The sequence below is a fragment of the Camarhynchus parvulus genome, chromosome 5, assembly GCF_901933205.1.
Source record: "Camarhynchus parvulus chromosome 5, STF_HiC, whole genome shotgun sequence".
In the NCBI taxonomy this organism is placed as follows: Eukaryota; Metazoa; Chordata; class Aves; order Passeriformes; family Thraupidae; genus Camarhynchus; species Camarhynchus parvulus.
The window spans coordinates 28,349,000-28,364,743 of NC_044575.1; the positions used below are offsets into that span (position 1 = coordinate 28,349,000).

Here is a 15,744-nt window from a genome sequence, read left to right on the forward strand (position 1 = left end):
CCCAATTGCAGTTGCAGGTATATCTAGAAAAGAAGGTTAGAGTTGGAATCTACTGTAATATAGATAAGGTGAATAAAAAAATAACTTTTTTTTTGAGTTTCGCCCTTCTATACAATGAGTATGCTTTAGCATAATGTATACAAGTCTTCACCCCCGCAAATCAGAATTCATCAAAAGAACAAATAATTCTGTATCCAATTTAATCTGGCTCCAGTTGCCTCTCCCTTTCAATATTGCTGTTCTTAGCCTTTATAAAGAATGTCTTACATTTGAGATCCATGCAAAGTAAGCTTCACAGAATACCTTGCTTGTATTTCCTCATAGGATCAAAATTTTGTGTGGGCTAAGGCTCATTTGAAGGGACTTGTGGGTAAGAAAGTTGCTTTCCAATTGTGAGTGGCACTTGTGGTAGGAAGGCTCCTTTAGTGGTTTTTTCACATTGAACCTCTGATTTTCTCTGTCTTCGATTCTTCTTTTCATCTTTATTAAACTGCCAACTTGATATTTTTTTCTCTTTTAAGCTTTCTTAAATAGGTAGGTTTTACCTTACAGAGCACAGTAAATTAAAAATGGAGTCTCCTGTGTTCAAAAACTGTTATGTGTTGTCTGCACAGGTACTTAATCTCATAAAGTTGCATTTCTATACTATATTTTAACTCTGATAAGAAAGGATTATCCTTAACTCATCACTGTTTAGAATGCAATTGCATTGGGAAAAAAGTGAACTGCTGAAAGGGGGAGGCCTCTCTTGTCCAGCAGAGGTAATGCAAGACCTTTCACTGATACTGCTTCCTAACTTGGCAGCAGCATTTACTTATTTTCCTGGGTTAATGACTTGTACTGACACTCAGAGAGCTCTGACAAGCATTTGGATGTGATGTAGGGATCAGAAGAAGATAGATAGAAGGGAGATGGACAGATGGCCTTTCAGCTCTGTGACACTCAGCTCCTCACCGAATTGTAGCCTTTGCTTTCTCTGAAGTTTATACATAGCAAATGGTTTGCTCACAGGAAGTTTTCTTGTAAATCATGGCCACCAGAGTTTAAAACCCCATAGTTTTGGGTTGCCTTTGGAAATTAATACAGTGGTGAAAATCTACTGTAAAGGTAAATAACACCCTGTTCCATAATGGACTGCATTCTGGTATGGCAGAAATTAGCAGATTCTGAGCTGCAAGCACACAACTTAAGAGTTCTTTTGGAGATTGTCCTTATATCTTAAGAAGCCAAATGCTTAAGTTCCCAAAATGACCAGAAGTGTTGTTCTTACTTTGATGAGGTATGTATGTTAAATTGATGACATTTCTTTGCAGAAACAAAACACAGACTACTAGTTGTGGAACAGTTTGATTGGTTTGTCCGTTGATGGGGGTTAGGCTTTCTAATATTTTTCTCAGTATTGTTTTTTTCACTGCTCACAGATCATGATAGGCACTCAAAAGAACTTGGAGCCAGAGCTCCTGATATGTCACTCTAGAGGGAAGCCTGCTACCAGCAGGTGTGCAGTGATCTATATACCACCTCCTTTTACTGGAGCATCTGAGATGCAAGTAGATTGAAACCTCAGCAAAGAATGAAAAAGTATATCATTAATGCTTTAAGGTACCAAATCCAAGACTCCCTTGTCAACTACAATGTTTTTGTTTTCTTCTTTTTTAAGAATACATTCTGAAATCCTTGTGTGATTTTGAGTTGTTGCAGGTATTGTGGGTTGCAGCACAAGCTAAGTGATGGAGATCTTAGAGGATAAAGAGCTTTGTTTCTCTTTGTGGCCTTGCAAACTATTGTTTGCCTCCAAAAGCATTATTGTCCTAGTCCTTGTGAGCCTGATTTCAAAGTCAATGAGCAAGTCAATATATATGTGTGTACATATATATATAGACACACAAGCATTTTTCTTAAAAATGCCACAGTCATGCTTTTCTTGTTTCTTGCAACTATCAAAGCTTGAGGCATTGTTTAGCTGATATTTTATTTGCACCCATTTAAACTTGCTTTCATGTGCTCCTCTCAGAATTTTTTCTTTCATCCTTGTCATTGGTGTAATAACCTATTTGCATGACACCAATTTTATTTTTCTACTTTTTGAGGAAGATCTCTGATGTTGATTGATAAACAGGTTCAAAATGGTGTGGCATTTGCATTATCCAGGAGCTCCCTTGAGTCATACAGCTGTGAATGAGAGAAAGGGTAAGGTAGGCTGGATGGAGCAAGCATGACACTCAGCTTCCCATTGCCTTTGTTGGCTACAGAGATTTGTGTGAGAACATAATTTATCCATTCTTCTGGGCATCCAGGCCCATAATTTTAAAAACAGTTTATTTATGCACCCAAGTCCCACTGACTTTAGTATGCTCAGGTGTTTGATTATATATAAATATTAAATGTGCGAGACTGTCTAGTCATGTCACAGTGCTGGGTGAGTTTTTTTTCTTCTTATCAGCATTAGAATTTGTGAAATGTTGATTAAATACTGAGGATTTTTAGTTGCTAGACTGGTATAGAAAATATCTTCTTATATCTGCGGATACAGGAAGTATTGCAGGACTTTAGGTACCAAACCAAACGTGTATTTAAGTGTAGGAGCCTCAGGGGCTGTAGTGATGGGCAACAGCAAAAAAAAGGCCCAGAAAGAAACCACAAAACACAACCACTTTCCAAACTAAAATAGTCCAAAAGGTTTTCTTGCTCAAGAATTGTTGCCTGTGTCACAATGATGAATGCTATCGGTTCATTCCTGTTTCTCCCTGTGTAGATAATGTGAGGCTCTATAAGGCTTATGGTTGTAAAATCAACTGCATATTGCCTGTTTTAAAAAGGCGGGGGTGGGGAGAAATAACTTGTACCCTGTGAATCAAACAAAAAGTGTCTTGACTCTGGCATGCCCTCAGACATTACATCACCACTCAGCCTTTTCTGTTGACATTACACTGGTAAAGGAGAGTTTCAGGAATGCGCTGCTCACGGTACTGCAAGGCTGCTCCAACTCCCTATAAAGTTACAGCCCTCATTATGTTGAAATTTGTGTTCTGAGTAGCCCTGGTTAGGGACAAGCCAGTTTTTTGCAGGACAGAATTATTACATTGATGTAACTCTTCCAAAAACAAGGTTAGCTGTATAGGTGCTGGGGGTCTTGTATGGTTGTATATTGCCTTTGTAAAGAAAGAGAACTTTTCTTCTGTGGTGTTCTTTGTGTCATCTAATTTGAAGGTCATTTATCACAGGAAGTAATGCTTATCAATGTCTACGTTTGAGAACTAGCAAGAAGAAAGGGAATTATTCTTTTAGAGAATACATTTTAAATTTCCTGTGCATGGAAGACTTCTTAATGAATAGCAGCTTATTGCAGTCAGCATTTCTCAGTATATGAAAAGCATTCAGTGTGCAAATATGTTGCTGTACTTGGATAAAAAGAAAATCGATGTCTTACTCTGTCTTAAATTTTGTTTCTTCCAAGAATTACTGATGACACTGTGTTTTGGGTTTTGCTTTACCTAAATAGCAGTTTAAATTCTATCTATATGCATAATACACACATATAAAGTCCATGCATGAGATTTATCTAGCAGTGGAATTGCTTCTTCATTATCTCCCATTATTTTTGGTAACTGACATTGGGAGGGTCATACTGAAAATGCCTCTTTGGAGTCAAGGTCTCAACAGCAGGAGCTATGAGTTTTCTTTAACCATTCTTGTTCTGATTGCCTCTTCCCCCATTCCTGGTGCATCCTGCCAAGCCCCATTTACTGTTGCCCTTTTCTGAGTTCCTATAAGCCCTTGGGGGAGGATTTTAGACATCTGCACAGCAATACATAAGCCCAAAAGAACCCATACTGAAATTAAATTCTGGTGGAGTGGAACACAGACTCAGGATACTTTGAATTTTGCAGTCTTTGTGTTCCTCATAGTACATCATGGGAGATCTGTAGTTCGTAGCACCTCTCATATGCTCAGATAAATTTGTTGATTTCTTTGTAATGTAATAAAAGTGTTTTCTCTGCCATGGAAATCCTCAGTAAGGATTTTTAAGTTCCTTTTATTCATTAATAAAATTCCTGTTATGGCCTTTCTGCATTACAAAAAGGCAGCTGTAAAAATGTTGTTGGATTATTCTCAGTGATGCTTCTGTAAGCATTTGAAACTGTCCCACACAGAGTTGGCTGCTTGTAAGAGTAGGGATTTAGGGAGTGAGAATATAAATTTTTGGCTTTGAAATTTATGTATTAGAAGCAATTTGTATTTCTCCAGTCTGCTGTGTCTCACAGCTTTACTTTCTCCAGTTCGTGAGATAGGCATGCTTCTTACTGAGGAACAAAGCTTCTGTTGTTAAAAAGCCTTTTGGACTCACCTGTTTGATTCTCAGGCTGAGATAGAAAACTTTTAAGCTCTTTTTTTGCCAGTTTCAGCCTCTTGAAAAACAGTCTCAAGGAGTACAGGGTAAAGAGTACAGGCTGTCCTGGCTGGTATGAAAAAAGATGTCTGTTTTCAGTTTTGTGAGCCTTCTTTGAATTTGCTAAGTATTGAAAAAAAAGCCAAACTAATTTCTGCCCCAGAATTTATTATCAAGTAGAAGATAAAAGGTTGTGTGTGTAGATACTTTGTAGGCAAATTATTTTCTTAGCTGTAAGTTCTTCAAAACACATCTCAGAGAGAACTTTCACAGTTTTGTCTCCTCTTACTTTAGGTTTTTTCTTTGAAAGAAGGGAATAAGAGGTTAGTGGCTTGCACAGGTGACTGCTCATTATTTTGCCATCTCCTGGTTAACTGCTGTGGAGAGAAGGATCTCTAGTTGGTGACAATGAGAGCTGCTACAAGGAGGCAGCCACTCTGGCTGGGGCTGCAGTTTGAAGTACCAACAAGGCAGTGTGCCCTTCAGGGGACATCCTGTACTTCCCTTGGGCTGTGCTGGCACCCATCTGACCCTACAGGATCTGGCTGAAATACAGAAATGCCAATACTGTATTGAATGACTCATGACAATTTGTGTGAGGTTTTACTGCTGTAGCTACTGAATCAGACCACTGCTGTTAGGGGTTCCAGTGTTAGCAGAAGACATGTGGGTGGGAACAGACCTGCTGGGGAAGTCAGCCAGTAATGATTACAGCAGTCTGTCAAGCTGTATTCAGTGGGAATTCTATACTAAAAACCTAGATTCATCAACACCTAGATTCACCAACATAAAGGTAACAGCCTGACAGATCAGGAATTGCAAAGAAATTGAAGTACTTGACTAACTGACTTAATTGTTGAACTTAATTGTTTTGCCTTGTTGTTTCCTTGCTTGTTTGTTTCTTGATTCTTTTGGAATAGGAAAATGTCTTTTCCTCCTCCATAGTTGTGTCCCTACCTTGTTTCCTATCTGGTTAGTAGATATTCTAACAATAAAAATGAATTGAAAGTAAATCTGTGGGTTTTCTGCCTGCAGAAAATGCAGACAACATGAAATTATGATCAAATTGTAAATTATCAGTCATTTTTTAAAATGGAAAAATAGTAGGGGAAGCTTTTTTCATAAGATGTGTAGAGCAGTCTTGACACCACAAAAGGTCTAGAATCAGCTCTAAAAAAAATTTGTTTGTGTTCTGTCAAATACCTCTCATACAAAATGTAATATATAACAAGACTGGTGTTCATGGCTGTAGTTTTTATACACATATATTTATATATACACACATACAAATTACACACAGATATACACATGTGTCTATGAGGGCAGCTTTCTTATGATTTGCTTCTTTTTGTTTATAGCTTGCTTATCCCCCTTGAAATAGCTCCATGAGAAGCAGATTGTCATATTCACCCTGGGATTTTGTTGGGTTCAACCCTTTTGGTTTTCCTGGTGTTTAGTTAGTAGGATGTATCTATGGTACTACTTTGTTTTCAGTGCCTACTTACAGGGTATCTCTCTCCCATCTGTGTGACAGCTGCCCTAATTCAGAATCTTCAGCTTCTTTATTAAATTTGAAATTGGCTGTTAGGCTTAGAAGTTCTTGGAGACAGAGACCTGTCACAAAGAACAAAATGGCATAAGCCCTGTTTACTTAGGAAACCTTTCCTCCTTGGATAAATACACTCTTTCCTCCTTGGATAAATATAGTTTTTATATTCTTCATGTAAATGGATTCCTTTTCCACAGCTGATTGCTGTGAATTCCAGTCTATTTTGGACAAACAATGTTTTTCAGACTTCAGTGATGCTTCATGTCAAACTGTGTTTTCCTCAATGCTTATCAGTGCATATTCCACCACAGAAGTGATGTGTGAGTCTCGAGGAATTAAGACTTGAGCCTAGCAGACTGGCTCAAACCAGATTCTTTATCTGTTATCATAGGAAAAGAACCAGAAGTCTACACCCCACCAATTAATTATGTTACAGGTAAAATAAAGGGTCTGTACATCCTGTCTCTTAAAGGACATATACAAAGCACCAGCCTAAATGTTTCAAATATGGATGCCTCTGTGCTTGTCTTGGAGCATGTGGGTTTTGCACTGCTTGAGGAAGCCAAGGGACAGCTCGCTAAAACCCTGAGAAAAATTCTGTCTGCTCTTATCTTTTCTACACCAAGTTTCATTGGCCCCTCTGAAGAAAGGGCAGACATGCCCAAGTGAGTGGGAATTGAGATTTAAGAAGTTTAGTCTCTTTCAAAGCTGTAAACAGCAGCATGAAATTCAAATCTGACAAGCATTTTCCTGCTAGTAACTTAGCAGTACTTGCTTTTAAAATGGTTATAATTTTGTGCCTTTATCTGTTGTTTGTGCATGCATATATATAATATATATATAATTATATGGTGATGGTGCTTTTTGATTTGTGTATTTAAGACAGGCTCCTATATTCTTCTTGTTCTCCCCTACATTAGTAGGGCTGTTCAAGAGACTTGCTGATACTTTTGAAAAAGTTATTCATGTCTGTTAGTCCTTTATCTAGGGCTAAAAGCTCAAAAATCTCTCTGATATAGGTCATAACTAATAGGACATTTTATGGAAGCAGAAAATGTGGATACTGGAGACTAAAATAAGGTGCAATTTAGATAACATTTTATTGAAATAAGCCATGTTTAGTAGCACTGAGGAAATGTAGCTTGTGGGATTTTGAAAGCTTTCAAACTGGCAGTGCTATGAACAAAAAATAAATTCCCTAGAGTGGTAGTACTCTGCAAAATGCAATGCTAATGCTACTGTTACTAGACTACAGAAGCAGATTAGATCTTCATTTATTTATATCAACTGCTGTAATTTCCTTAGGGAGAGAAAAAATGAGAAGTTACAGTGGAATGAGTGGGGAGTGCTAGTCCAATGTAATTATTTCAGATTCCTGATGGTGCTTCATTTTAAGCATTTTATGTGTACTTGAAACCCAGACTGAATTGGTGTTTTCTCCCAGGAGCAGACTCTAACCATGCCTGAGAGTTTTCTTCCTTCTAAGGCAAACTTCTGAATCAGCAGCTCATAGTCATCTGGAAGCCTTTTCCTGTCATAGTTGCTAAGAGCTAGGCATAGAAGCTGACTCTGTCCTTCCAAAAAAATTCCAGTATTAACAGCAAGTGTTTTTTCTGTCTAATCTTGTGGTTGCATGAATATTGTAAATGTTGATTTCTGAAGTCCTGGTCAGATACAGCAGCAAAAAGGCAGACAATGAAACAGGTGGGTTTAATATTGGTCTGTTTTTCCCAGACATCTGAGCTCCTCATGCAGGGTCAGGTTTGATTCCTAATTCAGCACTGCAGTGGTTCTTGAGGCTATGTTCAGCTTGAGTTTGTCTTTATGGGGGAGGGTGGAAGGAGGACAGTGCTTGATGTCTGAGCTATTTAGTTGTCTCTGTGAATGCACTTTTTGCCTCCCCCTGGCTTGCCTCTGTGATTTGATTATCTGGGCTTTTGGTCTTAAAGTGACTGAATAGAAGATACTCTGCTAGGAATCTATCCCCTCAGGACCAAAAATCCTTGTTCACAATTAAAGTGGAGCCTAACCATATGCAGGATGACATTCTTTCATCTACCCTTCCTCAAGCCCTTCTTTTATTTCCTTTCTGTTCCTTCATTTTAAGAAGTCTATTCCATTCTCTCAGGATTTGAGCCTTATTAACTAGAGTTTGGTGAACTTAATAGCAATTATTTATTTTTCTAGTAATAGGGAACTGACTTAGTTTTCTTAATCCTTATTCTACAACTGTGAACTAGTGCAGTGAACTATTGGTTTATTGTTAAATTAGTAATGAATATATCAAAGAGAACTTTTCACAAGTGGTCCTGTAAATGCCCTAGTAACATCAGTCCAGCTGTGCTCTCTACAGGCCTTAGGTTCTGACTGTCTTGTGCAGAGAGTACTAATTGGAATTGAGGATTGTTCTCCAAATGTCATGCAGTTTGTGACTTTGGCAGCTTGGGTGTCAGCCCTTGAAACTTCATTTGGCACATTGTTCTTGCAATGGCTGCAGTCATGAGGTTCTTCTGGCAATCTCTTAGTCTTGACCAGAAAAGCTGCTTTCTGCTTTTCAGACCCATATCACCTAGTCTTACAGGAAAAGACAAATGTATTTGGGAATTCAATCCTATGTTATGAGAACAGCAGGAAAACATGTACCCCAAAGGTATCCTTACAGGGAAAAAGAGCAGAAAACAATGCTGGCTACTAGTGTACTGGCAGATATACTTGGATATTTTGTGGAATATGATCAATTTCTGGTGATTATTGGCAGACCTAACCATCAAAATAAAATTTAATTTTATATTAAAAGTTCACTACTCACAGCACATTGCTTACAACATCAAACTTGTGTACATGACTTTATCAGTTAATGCTTTTGACATTTACTAATGGCTGTTTTGTGTCAAGATTAAAGCCATAAGTAGTTTTTCAGCTCTGATCCCGAGCTGAGCTTGTTTTGTGGCTGGACATAATTGCATTGCAGATGTTTAATTCATTCTTACTTGCTTTCTCTTAATTCACTCCAGAGTACATTAGTGTCATAGACAGGTAGAAGAATTGTAAAGGAAAGGCCTTTTTTTTTAAATTACTTTAGGACTTCTATTTTCTTGATACAAATATACAAGACATCCCTGCTGCTAGACTTAGAGGAAGAAAAAAAATTTAGGAGAGCAAAAACAAACAACCCACCTCTCAAAACCATTTTGTTTTCAAAAACATTTGAGAAAAAGAAGTTCTGGGAGATATGTCTGTAAACATGCAGTTGAATGAAAGATAGCCACCACATAAGCAAAGCCTTCAAGCACAGAGGTTAAAGCAAGCCATGTAATACTGCTGAAACAGACCAAAGTAAAATTCTACAGAAGTGAAAACAAGGGTTTAATCTAGAACACTTCCATAAACAAAAACATTTCAAACAAATTAAAAGATACATCCTTGTTACCACCTGTGTACATCCGGGGTTGCAATCACTACACCCCACTGATGCCTATGTATAACACAGGAGAAAAAGAAGCAAGGCACTTAGTTCTTCACTGTGTGTTTCAGTGGACTGAAGATCAGACCCTACTATCCCTGTTACTTTGTACCTCAGTGGCGATTGGCTTGCTCTAAAGTAACTGAAGCCCATCCATATTAAATTACAAACTCTTTTACAAAATATTTATGTCTGGTTTGAATCACAAACCAAACTCAACTGTTTTGAGGAAAAACCTAAATCTAAAAGACTTGTGAAAAAATAACGAAGTGGACAGTCCTGGATCTTAAAACAGGAACTCAGGAGTTCCTTCATTTTTCCTACTGGTGGTAGTAGCTTATTAAAGGTTTTTCCCTAGCTAAATGATCCTATAATTAATAAAAATAAATGGAATTTAAAGACTCATACTTATTGGCATTAGGTAACAAAACCATCCTATGGGATCCTTTGGCTTGTCTGATTCAAAGTGAGCGCAGAACATTGACACCTCTAATCTTCCCTGCCTGTTCCTGCCTTGTAGCCTTTCTCTATACAGGGATTCCTTGTAGATGGTAAACAAACCATCCAAGAAAATCTGATGAAAATAACTGTTTCCTCGACACAAATAAATCCACTCCTGATGCTTGGTCCTGGTGGGTGAATGGTGCTGCAGCACCTGCAGCTTTTTTCAATTCACAACTGGACTGGGTTAGCTGCCATGTAGTGCAAGCTACGGTGTACAGCTCAAATGGAGCATTATTTTTCCTCTTTGCCTTTAGTTTTTCTGTAGACCATCTCTCAAAAGCTTGTGAGGATTTAATTCTCTCGTTTTCTCCTCTCCTCCTGGTTGAAGCATGCCAGAGCTCTCTTTCCATCTGCGCTGTAGCTCTGCTTCTCTATATGCACATGCACAGCTTCCATGCGGCCATGTCTGCTGCCCCCCGTGACATTACCAGAGCTCTCAAACAATGTGACCTCTTCACTTGTCCAGCTGATTTCACCTCTGTGGGGAATGCATTTCCCTGCTGTTAGGTACTCTGCCATGGCTGCACCTTCACTGGGCAGGAGAGTGTGTCCATACTTCAGAGGCCTGTCATCCTGAGATGTGTGAGTCCTGGGAAGTCAGCTCCTAGGTGGCTCTGCTTGAGCAGGTAGATTGGACCAGATGACTTCCAAAGGTCCCTTCCAGCCTCATTCCGTCTATGATTCTGTAAACCATTTTAAGGTGCTTCATCAATTTCTTCCTTTAAGTTCCCCAAATTGTGATCACTTTAATTTATGCAAAACCACGTGCTGAGCTGCAGGTCCTGTTGCTGTGGCCTGTCTTGCCATTAGTACTTTCATGATGGAGAGTAAAGGTTTCGGATGGGCATTTTCCTGACACTGTTCACTTCTCCCCTCCTCCTTCCTCTCCCCTGTAACCGAAAGCCCAAGCCTAGTCCACCAAGACAATTATTTTCCTTTTTATTTTGGCAATCTTTGAAAAAATCAGTCAGAAGAGAGCTCTGGATATCACCTGACTTTAGCTGCTTCTCAGAGCAGAGCATCTTCAAAGTCAGATCTGATTGCTCAGGGGATTGTTCAGGTAAATTTTGGATTTGCAAGAGTAGAGATTCCACTATCTCTGTGGGGCTGAGGTGCAGTGTTTGTCATGCTCCTGAACTTGCTGTTCCTTTGTGCTCAGCTGGAATTTCCCTTGCTGTGACTTGTGACTGTTGATTCCTGAGTATCCACTGCTGCATGCCTCTGAGGAGGCTGCTCGGTATTCCTTTGAAGAATGGGAAACTGCTTAGGTCCACTCTGCCCCTTCCCTTTCTCCTGGCTAAACAAAAGCAGTTCTCTTAGGTTTTCCCTGCAGTGCACAGGCCTTCAGATGCAGCAGCCCTCTTGTCCACTTTCTGTCCAATTTTTAATATCACTCTTGTACAGGGGGACCCAAGCCAGACACAACACCCCAGGTGTGGCTTCAAAAATGCCAGATAAGGGGAACAATCACTTGTCTTGTCCTCCTGTTTACACCCTTGACAGTGCATCAAGTATATTGCTTTCTGTGAGCAGTGACAAATGACATTTCTTGCACAATTGGTCATTGAGTCTTACGGGACACACAGAGTGTTCCTCTGCAAATAATTTTGGAAGCAGGTTTGAAGGGTCTCACAGACACTCTATTCCTGGCATGTACATAACATGTTTTTTCTGTCCTGTGTACCTCATGTAGGATATCTGAAATCTGTCACTTTGGGGCCCTGTCATTGTTAGTTTATGATATGTGGGGAAAGAAGAAAAAATATGGTCATAAATTCAAGATACTGAGTTTTCTAAGTGTTTTAATTACGAGTCTGTTTTTAGTCATGTGTCCTTGGCAAACTAGTTGCTGCTTCAACAACACAATTTGGTAATAAATAGTAGCAATTGGCAACAATTCTATACAAATGAGACTTTTTTTCCATGTAGCATTTCTTTAACAAAACATATTAGAGGTGCTTTCTTTCTAATTGCTGTGATGTTTCCTATATAAGCCCTAATCCACGGAGTTTTGGCGCAGCAGCTCAGCCTGCTGTGGGCTAACATTTTATGAGCGGTCAAATGAAAGGGGAAGCACATATTCCTGGCACCGTCAGGTCAGCTTGGAAGGTAAATTGCCTAAGTGATTGAACGTGTTGGCTTGTAGAAATAACTTTCTGGCTTGGAAAGTATGGGTTTGAGTGATTCTGCACTAGCGTGCACAAGCTTTTAAAGGAGCTTGTGTTTGATCAGTGCTTCTTACCTGTCAGAAAACAAGCAGAATTGCATTCATAAGTGCTTACTCACATCCTGCATTCTTAAAGATGAGGGGAAAAAGAATGGTTGGATTATGATAGCAGGAAACCAGAGAAGGGATTTTAGTGGTTTGTTATTGCATTTTTGTGATAGGAAACATCCAAACAATGCACTAATGTAATTAGCATTGCAAACAGAATATGTGCAAATTGATAGCCATTTTTTCTGTGATAGGGTGTATTTTGTATTTATTTGCTTCTGAGTCCTGTATTATTCCAGAACTTGTCTCCTCACTGCTTGGTGTTACTTTGCCTGGTGATTTTATGTTTCCCTGGCAAATGAAAGGCAGAAACCAGTTATATTTGAGCCAAGCAAAACAGAATTTGTCTCTCATCAAAGGTTAGAAAAGGGACAAACTGGGTCCATTTCTTTATTTTTCTTCCTTTCCCCTTACCTAATAACAAAATGAAAACCCCAGCTTCTTGGCTGTATTGATTAAACTGCAATCTAACATTAGTGGAGAAACAGAGATTTATTTATACTGTCTACACCAGTATAACTGGAATTGGAATCTGCCATTGGCTCCATGGTCATTTAATCTCTAATTTGGCAGAGAAATAAACTGTACTCCCTCTCATTTATGGGAGAATAAGTATTTGGAGGCAAGGCAGAGTTTGTGGCCTCTCGGAGCCAAGAGGCGTAAACTTTTTGCCACGTCAAATGTCACCTGTCATTCCAGTGCCTGCTTGTAGTATATTAAGCTACTTTAAATTGCATATTGCCTGAAGTTCTGCACAATAAAGACATTGTTAATCATTTGTGTACTGCTGAAAAAGGGCAGCCTTCCATCTCTTCAGAGTACCTATGACCAGGAAAAATTTAAATAGTGTGATAAATGGGGTGGAGGGCCATGGCTTTAAACCACTTGAGACTTGCTGACAGTGAATGTTTAGCTTTGTTTTTTGTTTGGTGTTCAAGATTATTCTCAGTGACTGAGTTTTGATGGTCTTGGTAGACATGTCTGGCTTAATGGACAGTAATGGACATGCTCATGTGTAATGGACATGGCAACTCTCTTCTCAGGTAGGTGTTTGATGGAGTTTTCCTTGGTAGTTCAGGACATGAGAAAAACTATGAAAGGCTTCAACATCAAAAAAAGAGCAGAGTTGCAGGTTGAAAAATAGAGAGTGTGATCTAGACATAGACATGCTTATATTAAAGCCAACCAAAATTCATAGCCTTATTTAGGAAACATACATTTTGGGCAGGAGATATTAGATATATGAAGTATGCTTTTCAATTTTGGTCCATTTATGCAGGCAACATTTTTGTGCTGGTACTTCATCCCCATTTAAATGTAAACTGATCAATGAGGTGCAAAGAATAATGCAAATTATTATTTTTTCTCATTTTTGGTTTGGAGGAAGTAGATCAGTTGTAAAATAGCATCATTCAGGTGATACTTTGTTGTAAACTGCTTTTATTTTTATTCTTAACAGTACATCCTTTCGGGCTCTGATGACTTCAATTTGTATATGTGGAGGATTCCTCCAGATCCAGAAGCTGGTAAGTGTTGATGTCATTTTAGATGGGGAAGGAAGAGTTGGGGGGCAGGTGCCTGACAAATACTAAACTGGTATTTCAAAATAATTGCTGTTCTCACACTGTGAATCTAGAGCAACTCTGAGGAAAGCTGGATAGGGAGAGTTTACAAATGCCTGATCCAATGTCTGGATAACAGTGGTCAATGCCATTCGAATGTTTTCTCATAATGATTTTCTATTTTTTTCCCTTCTCATGTAATGATTATTCCTCCCATAATAAAGCTTGCAGCATAAAATGGTGCTGGGTTCACCAGGTGCTCCTTACAGCTCCAGTGCATTGACCTCTTTTCCCCTCTCATTCCCATTATACCAAAATATTCCCAATAATTTCCAGTGCGGAGGAATTATGCTTTTTTACTTTCTGAGTGGAGGAGCACTATCAGCTGGTGGAAAGGACCACTTTTGACTAAATTCTGACCCATTCCCATGCTGGGTCAGACATGGTAAGCAAACAGCAGCAGCACAGTTCTGTATGGAAGTACAGGAGACGGATGTTAAAGGAGAGTAGCAGTGTGGGGGCAGTGTAACAATCCCATTGTGAATGCCACTGTTGGTCAGCGTCTCATTTCATGTGGTCTGCTGAGGTGTAGGGTCTGGCAATATGACATTCTAAGCCATGCAACATCAGCATCTCTTTTCTGTTGAAACAGATCACTGCACTTCTAGAAGGGTGTTAAATTTTAATTGAAAGAGTCAAGACTTTCAAAACTGTACTAGTGTTTTCATTTTCAGTGGCTTTGGCTCTTTAAACTGTACATTTCAGTGATATAAGTACAATTGATGGCTATCCTGTGGTCTCAGACTCTTTAGCAATAGTGAGAGAAAATTACAAGCTATGTTAGAGGTAAGATGAAAATATTTTGTTTCATTTTCAAAGGTTGTTAATAATACCTGTATAATCCACAGCTGAGAGGATGAATGGCCTTCGGTTAATGGCAGGGTTTTGAGGAAAACGACATTCTAATTTTGGAGTTTTTGCTTAGTTAACCAACATTTCATGTTGCAGTCCACAAGCCCTGAAGATGGTCCTGCTAAATACCATTAGCTTGGCCTTCTATGTTGGCATAGAGTTTATAGAGCTATTGCCCTGCTTTTCTATGTATTTGTGTGATTTTCTTGTACATTTGACACTGATTTACTACTACTTATGGATTTTTTGCCTTTTTTAATGTATGTAATCTTTGTTTTAACATTAGTTATTTATTTGTCAGTTTTATTGTGTGGACTGTAGAATTACATTTTCTGCATGTATCACCATACTGGCCTGACTTCCTTTCTAAAATCTGCATTTGAGATTTTCTGTTTATATGGCTGTGGTGCTCTTGAAAACTTTTTTCCCAGACATCTGCATGTGACAAACTTTTTATCAGGGGCTTTTGCACAAAGATGATAGCTAGTACTTGTTGCGCCTGTAAGCAAAATAATTATAAAGTAAAATAATCTGTTTCACAGTAGTTGTTAAGGATGCCCCTCTGTAAAAAAGATACATGCTTGCAAAAATAGTTGCTCTTTACAAATAGGCGATACATTCTGATCAAATAAATTTACAATTTAATTTGTGATTTACCACACAACAATGTTATATCTGTTTTGGTCAGGTTTCTTGTCTCTGGTTCTTGTAACTTCAGGAAGGGTGTCAGTACACTTGCAACATTTCAGTTACAAAATTAATTACTTAATATCCATTGCCCTCAGTGGTTGCCTAACGAATCAGATGATCCAGGAGTAGGAATGTGTATGTCTTAATGTCTTGTAACTTGAGCAGTTCTCGTTTTCAAATATTTTAGCAAAACTCACAAGCTTGGTTTTGTTAGACCCAGAGGTCTGCTTCTGTGGCAAATAACTAATTGGGCATCCAGATCACCTGTGATAGGCTTATTGAAGCTTTTCTTCATTCAGCTCTTCTTGAAGGGTTATGCCCCTTTTGAATGTGATGAAATGCCCTTTCTTGAATCTTATCCTGCTGTTCAGAATAATTGCCAGAGAGAGATGTTGCTGT

The 15,744-nt window shown here is 38.8% G+C and overlaps 1 protein-coding gene across 2 annotated transcripts in view; it reads left to right on the plus strand.

Moving 5' to 3' along the window:
* The window catches only part of DCAF5 (DDB1 and CUL4 associated factor 5), a 67,584-nt gene that overhangs the window by 35,577 nt on the left and 16,263 nt on the right, over positions 1 to 15,744 (plus strand). For both annotated transcript variants that reach the window (XM_030949293.1, XM_030949294.1), the window contains exon 7: positions 13,641 to 13,707. In XM_030949293.1, coding sequence (XP_030805153.1) covers positions 13,641 to 13,707 — 67 coding nt within the window. The remainder of the gene's footprint in view (positions 1 to 13,640; positions 13,708 to 15,744) is intronic.